General features: G+C 42.6%; 1 protein-coding gene across 6 annotated transcripts in view; it reads right to left on the reverse strand.

The window, feature by feature from the left end:
• Positions 1–16,494, reverse strand: part of cfap221 (cilia and flagella associated protein 221) — a 148,206-nt gene that overhangs the window by 89,335 nt on the left and 42,377 nt on the right. For 4 of the 6 annotated variants that reach the window (XM_061984984.2, XM_061984983.2, XM_061984982.2 and 1 more), the window contains 3 exons: positions 14,099–14,191; positions 13,921–13,995; positions 7,895–9,030 (listed from right to left, as the gene is read on the reverse strand). In XM_061984984.2, coding sequence (XP_061840968.1) covers positions 13,935–13,995; positions 14,099–14,191 — 154 coding nt within the window. In that variant the 3' untranslated portion in view covers positions 7,895–9,030; positions 13,921–13,934. Of the gene's footprint in view, positions 1–7,894; positions 9,031–13,920; positions 13,996–14,098; positions 14,192–16,494 lie in introns of those variants that run through there. The other 2 variants (XM_072915876.1, XM_072915875.1) reach the window with 1 other exon arrangement.

Raw genomic sequence — 16,494 nt, forward strand, 5'->3', positions numbered from 1 at the left:
CCTATATGTGTTAGTCCTCATGGGAAATGTGGTCTTCCTTCTGGCAAAACACTACCGCTTTGGTCCCCTAGCGCCGCCAAAATCAACCAAAACTGAAAGTTCTTAAGTAGGGCTTTAATAATAAATACCCACCATGGTTCTCTGTTTGAGTAATTCACTCAATCAAACCTATTATAATATTACTAACTACATGATATGTGTATGATTTGTGCCGATATCGTATGGTATATTGGCCAATACTCAAGGCTCCAATGTTGGTATTGTCGGTGTTATGTTACCCTAACACATTAACTCCTCTGAAAAAATGTGGAATATTTCCCAAGTCACATGGTCCACAGAAAGTTGTATCATTCACATCCTCCGCAGGTGGTGGGGAGGCAAAAAAAGTAAATTCACTCATTAATTTTCCTGTACAGTCAATATTTCTATACTCTCAGCAAAGTCATGTTCCTAAGTATTTTTTTTAATATTAGTTTATTTCTAAAATGTTTTTGTTGAATCACTGTAATGTGCGTAGTGTCAACATGCTTTAAGCATAGATTGCACGTGGCTATATTTAATGTATTTGTTAAAGGCCTACTGAAACCCACTACTACCGACCACGCAGTCTGATAGTTTATACATCAATGATGAAATCTTAACATTGCAACACATGCCAATACGGCCGGGTTAGTTTACTAAAGTGCAATTTTAAATTTCGTGCGACATATCCTGCTGAAACCGTCTCGGTATGATGACGTCAGCGCGTGACGTCGCGGATTGTAGAGGACATTTTGGGACAGCATGGTGGCCAGCTATTAAGTCGTCTGTTTTCATCGCAAAATTCCACAGTATTCTGGACATCTGTGTCGGTGAATCTTTTGCAATTTGTTCAATGAACAATGGAGACAGCAAAGAAGAAAGCTGTAGGTGGGAAGCGGTGTATTGCGGCCGACTTCAGCAACACAAACACGGCCGGTGTTTCATTGTTTACATTCCCAAAAGATGACAGTCAATCTTAACCATTGGCCTGTGGAGAACTGGGACAACAGAGACTTTTTCCAGGAGGACTTTGAGTTGGATACGCAGACACGGTACCGTGAGTACGCTTCCAAACATTTGATCGCTTGCCCGTACGTGCGTGGCGCTATGTGCATGTCAGGTACGTAACTTTGGGGACTTTGGGGAAATATATGTGCTGTATGAACTTTGGGGAGGTGAACGGTACTTTGGGCTGTGGGATTGAGTGTGTTGTGCAGGTGTTTGAGTTGTATTGGCGGGTTATATGGACGGGAGGGGGGAGGTGTTTGTTATGCAGGATTAATTTGTGGCATATTAAATATAAGCCTGGTTGTGTTGTGGCTAATAGAGTATATATATGTCTTGTGTTTATTTACTGTTTTAGTCATTCCCAGCTGAATATCAGGTCCCACCCGCCTCTCACAGCATCTTCCCTATCTGAATCACTCCCACTGCCCTCTAGTCCTTCACTCTCACTTTCCTCATCCACGAATCTTTCATCCTCGCTCAAATTAATGGGGAAATCGTCGCTTTCTTGATCCGAATCGAAATCCTTTCAGCAAAAATATGGCAATATGGTGAAATGATAAAGTATGACACATAGAATGGACCTGCTATCCCCGTTTAAATAAGAAAATGGCATTTCAGTAGGCCTTTAAATCTATGCTAAAAACTCACTCTTGTTACTCACATGAGTCATCTTTGGCTCGGGACTCTTGTACAAAAATGAAATAAAGTTGTCTGAGGTGGGCCCAGACACATTTTTTAATAGTTTAATATGTTTATTATCAGAGTTATTATAGTTGAAAAAGAAAGACATTTAAGTTTAGCGTTACAATAAGCAAATGGCAACGATACAGCGGAATGGCCCATTATAATGTTCAAAATATAATACACAGATTTGTTTGATGCTTCTTTGTAAGGTCAAGGGAGATATTGGGAAAAATTGAAGGTAATTTGGGTAAGTGTTTGAAACTACACAGCCGTTTGAAGCTACCATAGTTCAAGTTCATATTTCAATTGTTTAGCAAATCCCCCGGTTGCCTATGTTGCGCCGAGTAGGCGTGTAATAGCAGCAGCGGTTACAGCTTGAACCTTGTCTTTCTGATCTTCCATTACGAGCTCCACAGAGAGTCCACATCTCAAACATTGTTTGTGTAAGGCTGACAGTTAAAAACACTCAATTTAATGGCGAAATCACGAGTTTCGACACTGCCTCAACCCAAACTGTCACTCTGCAGTCAAGGCTAGGTTTAGACTATTAAATTACACAACCCAAAACAAAACTTAAAGAAGATTTTTAGGCTGCTCTGAAATATCTGGTTACGCAGCAAGTAGAGTGTCTTACAGTAGTCGACTATTCAATTGACAAATTGACATCATCAGACATTCAACCCCCTTGCTAAATGATAAATGGTAAATGGGTTATACTTGTATAGCGCTTTTCTACCTTCAAGGTACTCAAAGCGCTTTGACAGTATTTCCACATTCACCCATTCACACACACATTCACACACTGATGGCGGGAGCTGCCATGCAAGGCGCTAACCAGCAGCCATCAGGAGCAAGGGGTGAAGTGTCTTGCCCAAGGACACAACGGACGTGACTAGGATGGTAGAAGGTGGGGATTGAACCCCAGTAACCAGCAACCCTCCGATTGCTGGCACGGCCACTCCACTAACTTCGCCACGCCGTCCCTTAGAAAGAGGGAGGGAAGTTGAGCAGCTGAGGTACCCCGTGTACAACGAGTTTGTTCGGAGGATGTTACGGGATAGAAGACCTGTGGCCCTTCAAGACGATGCCAGTACTAAACGGTACCAATTTTTGGTACTTTACTGTGTTAATAAATATAAATTGTTTTATAAATAATTTCATTTTTTCTTGACACGTTAAATATTGACCTGGTTATGATAATTGCTGTCTAGTTGTTACATCTTGTTTTATTATCACATTTCTGAGTATCATTTGCAGGTATGACAATAAGTTGCAATTACAGTTGCAAATCCAAACAGTCAGATGGCAGTAGTGTATAGTTTATGGTGTGTTGGTCATTTCAGTCCTTAAAAAAAGTAAAAATTACTCATGCTAATCAGTAGCATGTCAATAGCAACGCCAATGTTTATTGGCATCAAGCTAGCGCATTTTGTGGAAAAGTGGAGCCTTAACTTGCGTTTGAGCGTTTTTTTGAGTCACTTTCTTTGTCGGCATTGAAAACTGCAACATTCTAGTGGTAGTTGAGTCTGTAACCGGGCGTGACCCAGGTACTGAAACATGGAACCCTTTTATTTAAATTGGTTGCCCAGTAGGGATTCAGTCGGTGCCAAAAAAGTACCAGATTCGATACCCACCTCTACTAGGAATACGTTGGCGGCAAATTTTATATGAAACGCCCTGTCATTTATTCATTGACATTTTTAATGTGCTTCTTCACGCAAAATGTGGCCCCCTTGGATCATGGGGCCCTATGCACATCACGTAGTTTGCCTATAAGGAGAGGCAGCACTGACGGTAATGACCCCTTCGCAAGTTCACCAATGGAAATTTCGTTCTGACATTTATTTCCTCTAGATAGTCGTCTAATTTGATCTTGTATGTGCTACGCCAGAGTCGAATCCAAACTCAACCGTGTTTTGTTTTTTTTCGCTGAGATTTTTAGACTTTTTAGGTTGGCGAAAAGTTGCAAATGGGTTCTGTTCAGATCGGAGGATCCCCATTAGCTGTGATTTTGGTAGCATAAAAAAATATTTTGCATATAGTCGACTAATCGCCAAATACAACAAATCTGATTTGACAATGAAAATCTTTAGTCAAGGGCAGCCCTAGTAGCAAGACTACAACCAAGATTCCAATTTTGCATATTGACCTTGAGCTACGCTCTACAGATTCATCCCACAGAACATGAACATGTAGATTACGTTTACTGTCATTTTAATTCTGTACTTTGTTACGGATCTTCAGGAAACTTTCAAGAAATGTCAGAAATAGCATAAGGAACAAATGATTAGATTTGGAAGGTGATCCGGATTATTTATACTACTTTACGTTAACATTACGAGGCTCAATTTCTCCGTGTGTGTATAGTTGCAGCTCCATCTTCGCCTCTATCCACAGAGACGAAGAGGATGGCTGACAAGAGGGTTCACTCTATTAATTTCATTCCGCTTTAGAACCGAAAGTGTTGAGTGGATTTTGCCCAAACTTTCAGGAATTGTCAGAAATGGGATCAGAAAACAAGTGATTTGCTTTTGAGGGTGATTCGGATCACCGCCCTTTGTTTAAAAGGACTCTACAACCTGGAGATAGTGCCTGGCAGAGGTATGCTCTCTCTGAGTGCTTTTCTAGTTTTTAAATGTTATTTGCTCTCAAAATGCTTTTAAATGTTGAATTTGTAATCAATGTAAAGTAGGGTTTCTTAACCTTTTGGACCACGGGGCCCAACTTTTACACTAAAGAGGGAGCCGGGACCCACTCAAATATTAACACTGAATTAGTAATCTTACTCCTGATTTGAATCATATTCAATAGTTGTATCTAACCTATTTACAGTTTACAACCTTGTCAAATGATATGAAACCATGTATTAACCACAAAGACTATTATCAAGGCTAACAGTAGGTCAGGCTGATTACAATAAATATATGTATGTACACTAATCAAATTTACCTCAAGAGAAGGGACTTAGAAAAACTGATGAAAAATATTAATGTTAATAATCAATGTTAAAATGGATACAATTCTAACTATCCATCCATCCATCTTCAACCGCTTATCCGGAATTGGGTCGCGGGGACAACAGCTCCAGCAGAGACCCCCAGACTTCCCTCTCCAGAGCAACATTAACAACTTCCTCCTGGGGAATCCCGAAGCGTTCCCAGGCCAGAGAGGAGATGTAATCCCCCCCCCCCCCCCCCCATCTGGTCCATGGCCTGCCGCGGGGTCTCCTCCCAGTGGGACGTGCAACGAGGACCTCCCTAGGGAGACGCTCATGAGGCATCCGCACGAGATTCCCGAACCACCTAAGCTGGTTCCTTTCCAAGCGAAGGAGCAGCGGCTCTACTCCGAGTCTCTCTCGGGTGACTGAACTTCTCACCCTATCTCTAAGGGAGATGCCAGCCACCCTTCTGAAGAAACTCATTTCGGCGGCTTATATCCGCGATCTTATTCTTTCGGTCATGACACACACTTCATGACCATAGGTGAGAGTAGGAATATAGATAGCTCGGTAGACCGAGAGCTTTGCCTTCTGGCTCAGCTCTTGTGTTGTCACAGTGCGGCAGAGAGACTGCAATACTGCCCCAGTTGCTCCGATTCTCCGGCTGATTTTCTTCTCCATCTTTTCCTCACTCGTGAACAAGACCCCGAGATACTTAAACTCCTCCACCTGGGACAGTCTCGTCCTCTACCTGGACTGTACAAACCATCGGTTTCCCGCTGAGAACCATGGCCTCAGATTTGGAGATGCTGATCCTCATTCCAGCCGCTGAACACTCGGCTGCGAACCGATCCAGTGAGAGCTGAAGGTCACGAACCGAAGATGCCATCAGGACCACATCATCTGCAAACAGCAGTGACGCAACCTTTAGCCCCCCGAGACGTATACCCTCTCCGCCATGGTCACGACTCGGCCTAGAAATCCTGTCGATAAAAATCACAAACAGGATAGGTGACAGAGCGCAGCCTTGGCGGAGACCAACCCCCACTGGAAACGGATCTGACTTACATCCAAGCACCCGAACACAACTCTCGCTTTGGTTGTACAGAGATTTGATGGCCCTCAGCAGGGTTCCCCTCACCCCGTACTCCCTCAGCACCTCCGACAAGATCTCCCGGGGGACCCGGTCATACGCCTTCTCCAAATCCACAAAGCACATGTAGACTGGATAGGCATACTCCCAGGCCTTTTCCAGGATTCCCGCAAGAGTAAAGAGCTGGTCAGTTGTTCCACGACCAGGGCGGAATCTACATTGCTCCTCTTGAATCTGAGGTTCGACTATCCTTTCCAGTACCTTGGCATAAACTTTCCCAGGGAGGCTGAGTAGTGTGATACCCCTGTAATTAGCACACACCCTCTGGTCCCCCTTTTTGAATAGGTGAACTACCACCCCAGTCTGCCACTCCCTCGGTACTGTTCCAGACTTCCACGCAATGTTGAAAAGGCGTATCAACCAAGACAGCCCATCAACACCCATAGCCTTCAGCATTTCCGGACGGATCTCGTCAACCACCGGAGCTTTGCCACTGTGGAGTTGTCTAACTACCTCAGTGACTTCACTCCGAAAGATCGACGTCGATCCCCCATCATCCTCAGGCTCCGCTCCTGTCAAGGAGGGTGTGTCTGATGTAGTTGGGTTCAGGAGTTCCTCAAAGTGCTCTTTCCAACGCCCTACAATTTCTTCACTTGAAGTCAGCAGAGTCCCATCCCCGCTGTACACAGCTTGGATGGTTACCTGCTTCCCCCTCCTGAGGTGCCATATGGTCTTCCAGAACAGCTTTGGTGCCGCCCGATAGTCCTTCTCCATGGATTCCCCGAACTGCTCCCACACCCTCTGCTTACCCTCGTCCACAGCCACGGCCGCTGCCCTTCGGGCCTGTCAGTACCTTGCAACTGCCTCCGGAGTCCCCTGAGATAACATACCCCGGTAGGACTCCTTCTTCAGTCGGACAGCTTCCCTGACCACCGCTGTCCACCAGGGTGTTCGAGGGTTACCGCCCCTTGAGGCACCTAAGACCTTCTGGCCACAGCTCGCAGCTGCAGCTTTAGCAGCTTAGGCCTAGGGTGCTCTGGTACCAGGTACACCTATGAGCATCCTTATGCTCGAACATGGTGTTTGTTATCGCAAGTCCATGACTAGCACAGAAGTCCAATAACAATCCACCACTCAGGTTCAGATCAGGGAGACCGTTCCTCCCAATCACGCCAGTCCAAGTATCACTGTCATTGCCCACGTGCGCGTTGAAGTCCCCTAGCAAGACTATGGAATCCCCTGCCGGCGCCCCATACAGGACCCCATGCAAGGTATCGAAGAAGGCCGAATACTCTGAACTCTTGTTTGGTGCATACGCACAAACAACAGTCAGAATTTTTCCCCCTTCCAACCCTAAGGCGAAGGGAGGTGAGCCTCTTGTCCACTGGGGTGAACTCCAACGTACAGGCACTCAGCCGGGGACTCGTGAGTATCCCCACACCCGCCTGGGCCCTCACACCCTGAGCAACTCCAGAAGTGAACAAGGTCCATCCCTTGTCCAGGAGTGTGGTTTCAGAGCCCTTGCTATGCGTAGAGGTAAGCCCCACCAGATCCAACCGGTAGTGCTCCACCTCCCGCACCAGCTCAGGCTCCTTCCCCACCAGCGTAGAGACGTTCCACTAGGGCTGGGCGATATATCGAATATACTCGATATATCGCGAGTTTGTCTCTGTGCGAAATAGAAAATGACTATATCGTGATATTCGAGTATACGTTCTCACACAGTTGCTTTTAGCTGTGGGCATTACACTACAGGCTTTTCTCACTATTTGTTGTCTCTGCTTCTCAGAGACATTAAACAAGCGCACCTTCTTACATACGTCACATACGTATACGCCCTCACGGAGCAGAGAGGTAGCGGCATGGGTAACGTTAGCTGTGGTGCGAGTGGTAATACAAGAGAAAGAAGGTGCGAATCTGGTAACAAATGATGGTAGAATTAATTCCCAAGAAAAACAGCTGGGGGTCCATCGTCTGGCGGTGGTGTGGCTTCAAGCGGGAATATATCGAACAGACAACCGTAATTTGTCAAGTGTGGGGCAAAAGCGTTGCTACAAAAAGTAGCATTATTGCTAATATGTAGCATCATTTGAAAAATCACCCGCCAGAGAATGAAGAGTGCTTGAAACTCTGCATGTCAACATCTCCGTTCGGTGCCACACCAACAAAATGCCGAGGCAACCATTTCCACATCAACACCGTATGGAAATAATAGTCAACAACAGAAGGAGATAACGTCCGCAGTAAACTACCACATAGTGAAGGACATACACTATTTGATTTCCTATTATGCAGCTCATTTTACTTGACAGTTATTGAAATATCTTGTGTGACATCATGCACAAAAGTGCACTTTATTTGTTTTAAACTATTGTAGTGGCGTTCTGTACAAAAAGTGCACTTTAATTTAGTGTTGTTTTGATATGTCATCTTAGTGACATTTTGCACAAAAGTGCACTAATAGCTTGTTTTAAAATGTCTCTGACAATCTTGCACTTTCTGTTTTGAAATGTCATGAATGTTTGTGCCACTGCTTAATAACTGTTTAATACAGTTTTGGTCAATTGACTTAGATGTGATTTCCCTCTCTGCATGAAAGTATAAAATGAACACATATTAATGCAGTATGAACAAGAATGTTTAATGTAGACACATAGAATCATCATACTGCTGTGATTATATGCATCAAGGGTTCATTCAAGGCTAAGGCAAAATATCGAGATATATATCGTGTATCGTGACATGGCCTAAAAATATTGAGATATTAAAAAAAGGCCATATCGCCCAGCCCTACGTTCCACGTCCCAAAAGTCAACCTCTGCTGCCCCGAATTGGTCCGTCTGGAGCCTCCACTTTCACTGCCATCCACTTGGCAGCGCACCCGACCCCACTGGTTCTGATCGCGGGTGGTGGGCCCACGTGGCGGAGAGGATGGTGTGTCCACTTATCTTCTTCGGGCTGTGCCCGGCCGGGCTCCGTGGCTAGCCCGGCCACCAGGCGCTCGCTGACGAGCCCTGCCTCTGGGCCTAGCTCTGGAGGAGGGCACCGGGCTTCCTCCGGGCCGGGTAACGCATCCTCTCTTAGTTTCTTTCATGGGGGGTATCATAAACCTGATGGGGGGCGGGGGGGCATTCCGGTGCTACACTTTGCCAAAGGGTGACCCGGAACTATGTAAGGCAGGGGCGTTCAACTCCCTGAGGCTTTTTTACAAGCCCACTGTGACGACCGGGTCGCATCGCGATGCGAGGTTGTTCTCCCAGGAATGCAGACGGGCTTCGGACACAGCCTGCAGGTAGGAAATTATTTATTTAAGAAGTAAATCATACGGGAACAAACAAAAACGGAAGGCAAAAACAAAGGGGCTAGCGTGGGAGCTAGCAAGCAAAGAGCCTAGCGTGGAAGCGAGCAGGAATACAAAATAGTCGTCGTCTGTTGCAATAAAGCAAATTAGGAAGCCAGACCGAGTGAGGCCAGGGCATAGACTAAATAGCCCTCTGATTAGTGCCCGGACAACAGGTGAGCGTCCCGAACACTAACCAGAGGCAGGTGTGTGCAATCTGCCGTCATGGCAACTGAAACAAACAAAATCAAGAGGTGCTGAAATCACAAGTGACTAGAAAACGTAAACAAACTATGGTCCTGGGCAGCGGGTCATAACACCCACATACCAATAAATACTAACTAACTTAATAATAAATAACAATACATGTTTTTTAACTAAACTAAAGTGCAAACTTCACCACTTTAGTCATAATTTTTGCGCTGATGAAACTTCTCTGATTTTAGCTCAAGATTTCTGTTTGTTTGATATTGTAATTACTGCCACAAGTGGCGGAAAAGTGTATTACAACTGAGTACCACTGCGGCCCATTCGGAACACAGCTGAGAAACAGATATTTTTGGTGGCACTCTTGGGGGCGTTTGCTGGAATTGGAATGGAAATTTTGCCTAAGATATTTTTGGTGGCACTCTTGGGGGCGTTCGCTGGAAATGGAATGGACATTTTGCCAATCGTTCAAAATAATAATGAGAGACAAGAACACATATGTCTTTTTTTAGGATTTTAAAGAGGCTCCAGCACCCGCCGTGACCCTGAGAGGGACAAGGGGTGAAAAATGGATGGATGGAAGATGATAAAGAATGCTCGAAAGATGGGAGTTACCGTTGTCACCTTCAACGGCTCTAAAACAACTTCAAAACCCCACATCATAGTTTTACATACACACTGCAAGTATATATAATGTAGTAACAGACACATTCATAACAATATGTTCAATGTTTACCGTATTTTGGTCATTTTAATCAATGCCTGACTGATCAATCAATGACGGATTTCTTCAGCACATTGATTTCTGTTTCCATAGCGGCGCACTTCCGGCTTCTGGAAACAAACGCGTGCGTGTACTAATAATGGCAGAATCAGTAACAGACAACAAAGACGATTTTATATTTTTGGACAAATGAGGATTCACCGAGGATGAACTACTGCTTATAGAAGCCAGCACAAAGGAAAGGTGAGACATTGGAGCATGAGAGAGTGAGGTGAAAATGACAACGCTATAAATGTGGAACTTGGAGCCAAGCTATTTCGACATAAATGGAGTGCTTACCCAAATAAACCAGAAAAAAAGGTCCTCGGCCAGCTTGACCAAACGCACAACATCGAGTGAGTCACACTTTAATATCAATCAGGATACACACAGAACGTCATGCGTGTTATTAAAACTACAGTGCATACGCTGTCTGGCTTGCTGTGTACAAACAAAACATGAAATGTGGGTTATTACATTACAAATACTGTAATATGATTGTTCATGTTTTTCAGTCAGTGTTGTGCATTACAAACTGAAACGCGTTTCGTGCTAACGTAGAAGCTAGCTTATCTCTTTCCGTAGCAAGCTTTTACGACTAATTGTGCATGCCGATGTGTTACTGCGCTAGAAAAAAAATCCTCAGTGTTCGCTCTTACAATAACAATGTCGCTACAGCTTGGTTATCTTACAGCTTACGGAATGTAAATGAAGTATTGATGACAGTTGTTGAAGGTAGAATTGATTGCTTACTTAGCGGCATTGCTACCCACCATGAACGAGCTGATCTTTACATGTTAAAAAAACACACAAAAAAAACACTTTTGTCTTCTTGTCTCTCATAATGATTGTGAACGACAGGCAAAAAACCCCCAAAAAAGTGCAGTTCCCCTTTAAGAAACAGTGATGTAAAGCACATTGAGCTAATTTGTGTATGAAATGTGCTATGTACATAAATAAAATTGCCTAGCCTAAATTAAATAACTGTCGAAATAAATGACTGTCTGTGTTTCAGTCCTGGGATGTGTTCACTGACCCTAGTCAGCAGGATGGACTGCAGCTTCTGAGTGACCCTGAAAAGATTAAGCGATATAGAAACTGGAAGGGGGGGAGGGGGTAGATGAATAGGTGTAATTATGCTCGTCTTCACTTGGTGCACCTGTGTTTTCAATCAGAAGAGGAAAAAGAGGGCTGCCAGGTTGTAGCTTCGACATGCTGGGGTCTTTACCAAGCTCAGGCAGTGTTGAGGTTAACAGCAAAAAGGATCATAAAATATTGACTATTATTACTAGAAGCTGGCAGCTGTGTGAATTAATTATACCAAATGACTCTCACTGTATCGCTTTATTCTTACGTCTATTATTGCACCACTGTATGACTTATTAAGTGTGTCATGGCTGTGGTTTCCATAAAATATGCATCTGCGGTATTGCTTCCCGTGAAGAAGGTCAAAAGTAAAGATATGATTACATGATTGTTAATAATACAATGGGTATCTTCTTTAATGCCACCATTGTCTTCTGAGCAAGTTGGACTCTTTTTCTCCACGTTTTAAGCATGTGAATCCAAGCAAATGCCAAAGCAATTCATGCCTTTGTTTGCTTTTCTTTTGGTGCTCTAGCTGAGTTGGAGCTCCCTCTAAGGGTGAGAGCATGCACTCGTTGGGTCACGCCGAACCTAATATAGCGTTTAAATGACAGATCCACCCCTGTATTTTGTTTTTAATTTATGTGAATTCTATCAAGAGCAAGTGTAAGAGTCTTGTGATAAATAAGCAGCTCCAGCTGGCTCATCCCTGTTTAAAACCCAGACTAGACCCTGCCTCTGCTGCCTGCCACAGAGCAATCGGGCTTCACTGATGAATGTCTCCAGCGCCTTTAATGATCACATCTAGGAGTCAGAGTGAAATATGATACTCTGTATCGCTGAATTTGCTGTATTATTGAAGGCATATCTGAATGCCATACTACAAACCTTGTTTCCATATGAGTTGGGAAATTGTGTTAGATGTAAATATAAACTGAATACAATGATTTGCAAATCATTTTCAACCCATATTCAGTTGAATATGCTACAAAGACAAGATATTTGATGTTCACATGATAAACTTTTTTTTTTTTTGCAAATAATCATTAACTTTAGAATTTGATGCCAGCAACACGTGACAAAGAAGTTGGGAAAGGTGGCAATAAATACTGATAAAGTTGAGGAATGCTCATCAAACACTTATTTGGAACATCCCACAGGTGAACAGGCAAATTGGGAACAGGTGAGTGCCATGATTGTGTATCAAAGTAGATTCCATGAAATGCTCAGTCATTCACAAACAAGGATGGGGCGAGGGTCACCACTTTGTCAACAAATGCGTGAGCAAATTGTTGAACAGTTTAAGAAAAACCTTTCTCAACCAGCTATTGCAAGGAATTTAGGGATTTCACCATCTACGCTCCGTAATATCATCAAAGGGTTCAGAGAATATGGAGAAATCACTGCACGTAAGCAGCTAAGCCCGTGACCATTGATCCCTCAGGCTGTACTGCATCAACAAGCGACATCAGTGTGTAAAGGATATCACAACATGGGCTCAGGAACACTTCAGAAACCCACTGTCAGTAACTACAGTTGGTCGCTACATCTGTAAGTGCAAGTTAAAACTCTCCTATGCAAGGCAAAAACCGTTTATCAACAACACCCAGAAACGCCATCAGCTTCGCTGGGCCTGAGCTCATCTAAGATGGACTGATACAAAGTGGAAAAGTGTTCTGTGGTCTGACGAGTCCACATTTCAAATTGTTTTTGGAAACTGTGGACGTCAAAGAAAAGAACCATCCGGATTGTTATAGGCGCAAAGTTGAAAAGCCAGCATCTGTGATGGTATGGGGGTATATTAGTGCCCAAGACATGGGTAACTTACACATCTGTGAAGGCGTCATTAATGCTGAAAGGTACATACAGGTTTTGGAGCAACATATGTTGCCATCCAAGCAACGTTACCATGGACGCCCCTGCTTATTTCAGCAAGACAATGCCAAGCCATGTGTTACATCAATGTGGCTTCATAGTAAAAGAGTGCGGGTACTAGACTGGCCTGCCTGTAGTCCAGACCTGTCTCCCATTGAAAATGTGTGGCGCATTATGAAGCCTAAAATACCACAACGGAGACCCCCGGACTGTTGAACAACTTAAGCTGTACATCAAGCAAGAATGGGAAAGAATTCCACCTGAGAAGCTTAAAATATTTGTCTCCTCAGTTCCCAAACGTTTACTGAGTGTTGTTAAAAGGAAAGGCCATGTAACACAGTGGTGAACATGCCCTTTCCCAACTACTTTGGCACGTGCTGCAGCCATGAAATTCTAAGTTAACTATTATTTGCAAAAAAAAAAAAGTTTATGAGTTTGAACATCAAATATCTTGTCTTTGTAGTGCATTCAATTGAATATAGGTTGAAAAGGATTTGCAAATCATTGTATTCCGTTTATATTTACATCTAACATAATTTCCCAACTCATATGGAAACAGGGTTTGTATTTTTTTGGTAACCAAATATTTCTCGATAAACAACAAAATAAGCTGTACCGCTTCCAAAGCAATAAAAACACAAATATGCAGCGTGTTCCCGCTCTCTGGATGCTTCAGGTAGATTAACAATTCATTAACCTTACCTTTGGTTTATCCAAAAGACACAGAGTGAGTCTATTGGACACTCCAGGAAGTACCGTCTGTTATATGAACATCAACATTCACACTATTTATAGCGCGAGAAGTATTCTTAATGTGTAAATAAGCATTCAAGTCTCCCCTCCAAAAACTCTGTGTGCGTGTTTTAGTGGCTTGCTTATACAATAATTCACATTAGTAGACTCACCATGTGGAAGGTAGTCATTGAAGACCAGCGAGGAATTCTGACCTGATCATCTCCGGGGTCAGCTTTGAGTCACACCTACATGCAGTCAAAAATGTGTGATTTGAGGATTAGAGCAATCATATTCACACAAAGGTCGACAAAAAAAGGCATAGAGGCAGTCAATCAATAGTGTGTTTACTTTTTGTCCGCCTCTCCTGGGAGATAGGCAGGAAGATGGGTGAAAGCAGCAGGTGTCGAGACAGGAAGGAGGTCTTTATTAAAGTCTGTAGAACTGCAGGACACAGACACAAAAACACACACTGATTGATGCACCTAAGAATCAGACCATACGTGACAGAACAGAGGAGGACCGGCCTCGCTTAGATGAAAGGAATTCTAAGAGCCGCGTTTGAACGGCAAAGATAAAACTACACCGTTGTCTTAAAGCACTTTGAGGGCTAAAGTGAATTAAAGCACTGTCAAGCCGAAGTTTTACTGTGGGCTTTTTTTGTGCTTTTTCTCTAGCAGCATTTCTGAGAAGTCATTTGTCAGTCAAGCCTGTTTCTGAAGCAGTAGAGTTAATTTCAGTTCAATTTAGTAGCATGTTTCAAATCGTGCATTTTCAACAGTTAGGGCTACCAAAAAGTGCTGTGTTGCAATGGCCCTTTTTTGTTTGGAGACAAACTTGAGGTGTATCGGGTCAGTGTAAAGAATTATGATGTCATACCGATAAAACCAACAAAAGGAAATAGCTCTGATAACCGGAAAAAAAAAAAAAAAAAAAAGTTCCAATGAGGCGAGATTATCTGTACTGTGCTTTGGTGGGTTAGGGTGAGCAAATAAAGCGCTCCTTTTCTCCTAGGAAGTCGTAAACTTCCCCTGAGCTCATTGTAAACAAACATGGTGTCGATTATGTGGGACTCCTTCACTGTTTCGGAGGAAGACTTTTCGCATGCTACTTGCACTGTATGAATAAGAAAAAAACATTGTGCATCAACACATCAAACCTTTTCAGCCACCTGAAGCTGCAGCATCGCTGTTTTGAAAGCCTACAAAGACTCCTGCTGCTAAAGAAGCTCCCCCAAGCCAACCACAAAGAAATGTGTGCATGTACTACATTTTATAAATTACAGACATAAATAAGCTACTGGTTATTACCGATAACTTCCTGCTTCACAAGAGCCGCTATCTGTATCGTTAACTGCTTAAAAAAAACCTGTGTATTTTACAATTCCTAAAAGGTGGTGCTAGACCGGTAAATAAAATGTAAATTAATCAAATTGTAAAGGGAAATGTGTCTCTTTCAAGGTAGCCGGTTCTTTTGGCTCCTTGTCTCCCAAAAAAGAGCCGGCTCTTTTGACACCTCAGATTTCTTTTTTGCTTAAACAAAAACAATTAAAAAAACACCAGTGTTCCCATGTGGCCAGTAGGGCTGTGAATCTTTGTGCACCACACGTTTTGATTCGATTCGATTCTTTGGGGTAATGATTCCATTTAGAATCGATTCTCGATTCAAAACGATTCTCGTATCAAAATCAATACTTTTTTTTTTAAACATTGGGTTCAAGGTCTATGATTAACTACATTCCTCCATAAAATATATAAACAGCTGTGATAATTTTTTATATTACTTAAAATAAGACTGGTTTTGTTAAATAAAATTCTACCCAAACATCTAATAAAGTCAAAAACAAATGAGGCAACAAGAGAAGTATCCAAAACTTTTTTTTTCTAAAGTAAATATGTACAGCAGATATGGGCATTTACATCAACAAAATGATTTGTCTGGCTGGACAGGACAGATTAAACAAAAAAAAAAAGTAAATATTTAATTTCTAATTAAAAAAATACAAAATGTTTCAAATGTTAATTATTCATATGGATTTATTTATATGCTCAACATGGAACAGCTTCCAACGGGAAAAAAAATCAGGCAAAAAGGGCCAATGTAACTGTAACTTCAACCCCTGAAAAATATGGAATAAGCAGACTTGAAGGATGTTCATAATGTAGAAAAAAAGCAGATAAGTAAGACACATAACTATATTCATTTGAAATGGCAACTTTCTGGCTTTAAGAGAAACTACAATTTAAAATATATATTGTGGTAGTGAGTAAGTTACATTTTAGATCAAGCAGAGTAAAAAAATTATGGCATCGCTCAATGAAAATGTCCATCATCCCGAACATTATTTTGATTGATGGAATAAGAGAAGTGTCCATTATGTGCATCTGCCCGGTGACATTACCTGACATGCAACCCCATATCATCAACGACTGGAAATGTGCTTGGTTTTTTCAGGCAGTCGTCTTTATAAATCTCATTTGAACGGCACCAAACAAAAGTTGCAGCATCATCACCTTGCCTGATGCAGATTCACGATTCATCACTGAATATGACTTTCATCCAGAGTCCACTATTGTTTTTCTTTAGCCCATTGAAACCTTGTTTTTTTATGTTTAGCTGTTTATGACGGCTTTTGTTTAGCTTTTCTGTATTTAAATCCCGTTTCTTATAGACACTTTCTTACAGTTGGATCAGAGGCGTTGACTCCAGTTTCCTACTTGTTCTTCATTTGTTTTGCTGAGCATTTT

The sequence above is a fragment of the Nerophis lumbriciformis genome, linkage group LG23, assembly GCF_033978685.3.
Source record: "Nerophis lumbriciformis linkage group LG23, RoL_Nlum_v2.1, whole genome shotgun sequence".
NCBI classification, from domain to species: domain Eukaryota; kingdom Metazoa; phylum Chordata; class Actinopteri; order Syngnathiformes; family Syngnathidae; genus Nerophis; species Nerophis lumbriciformis.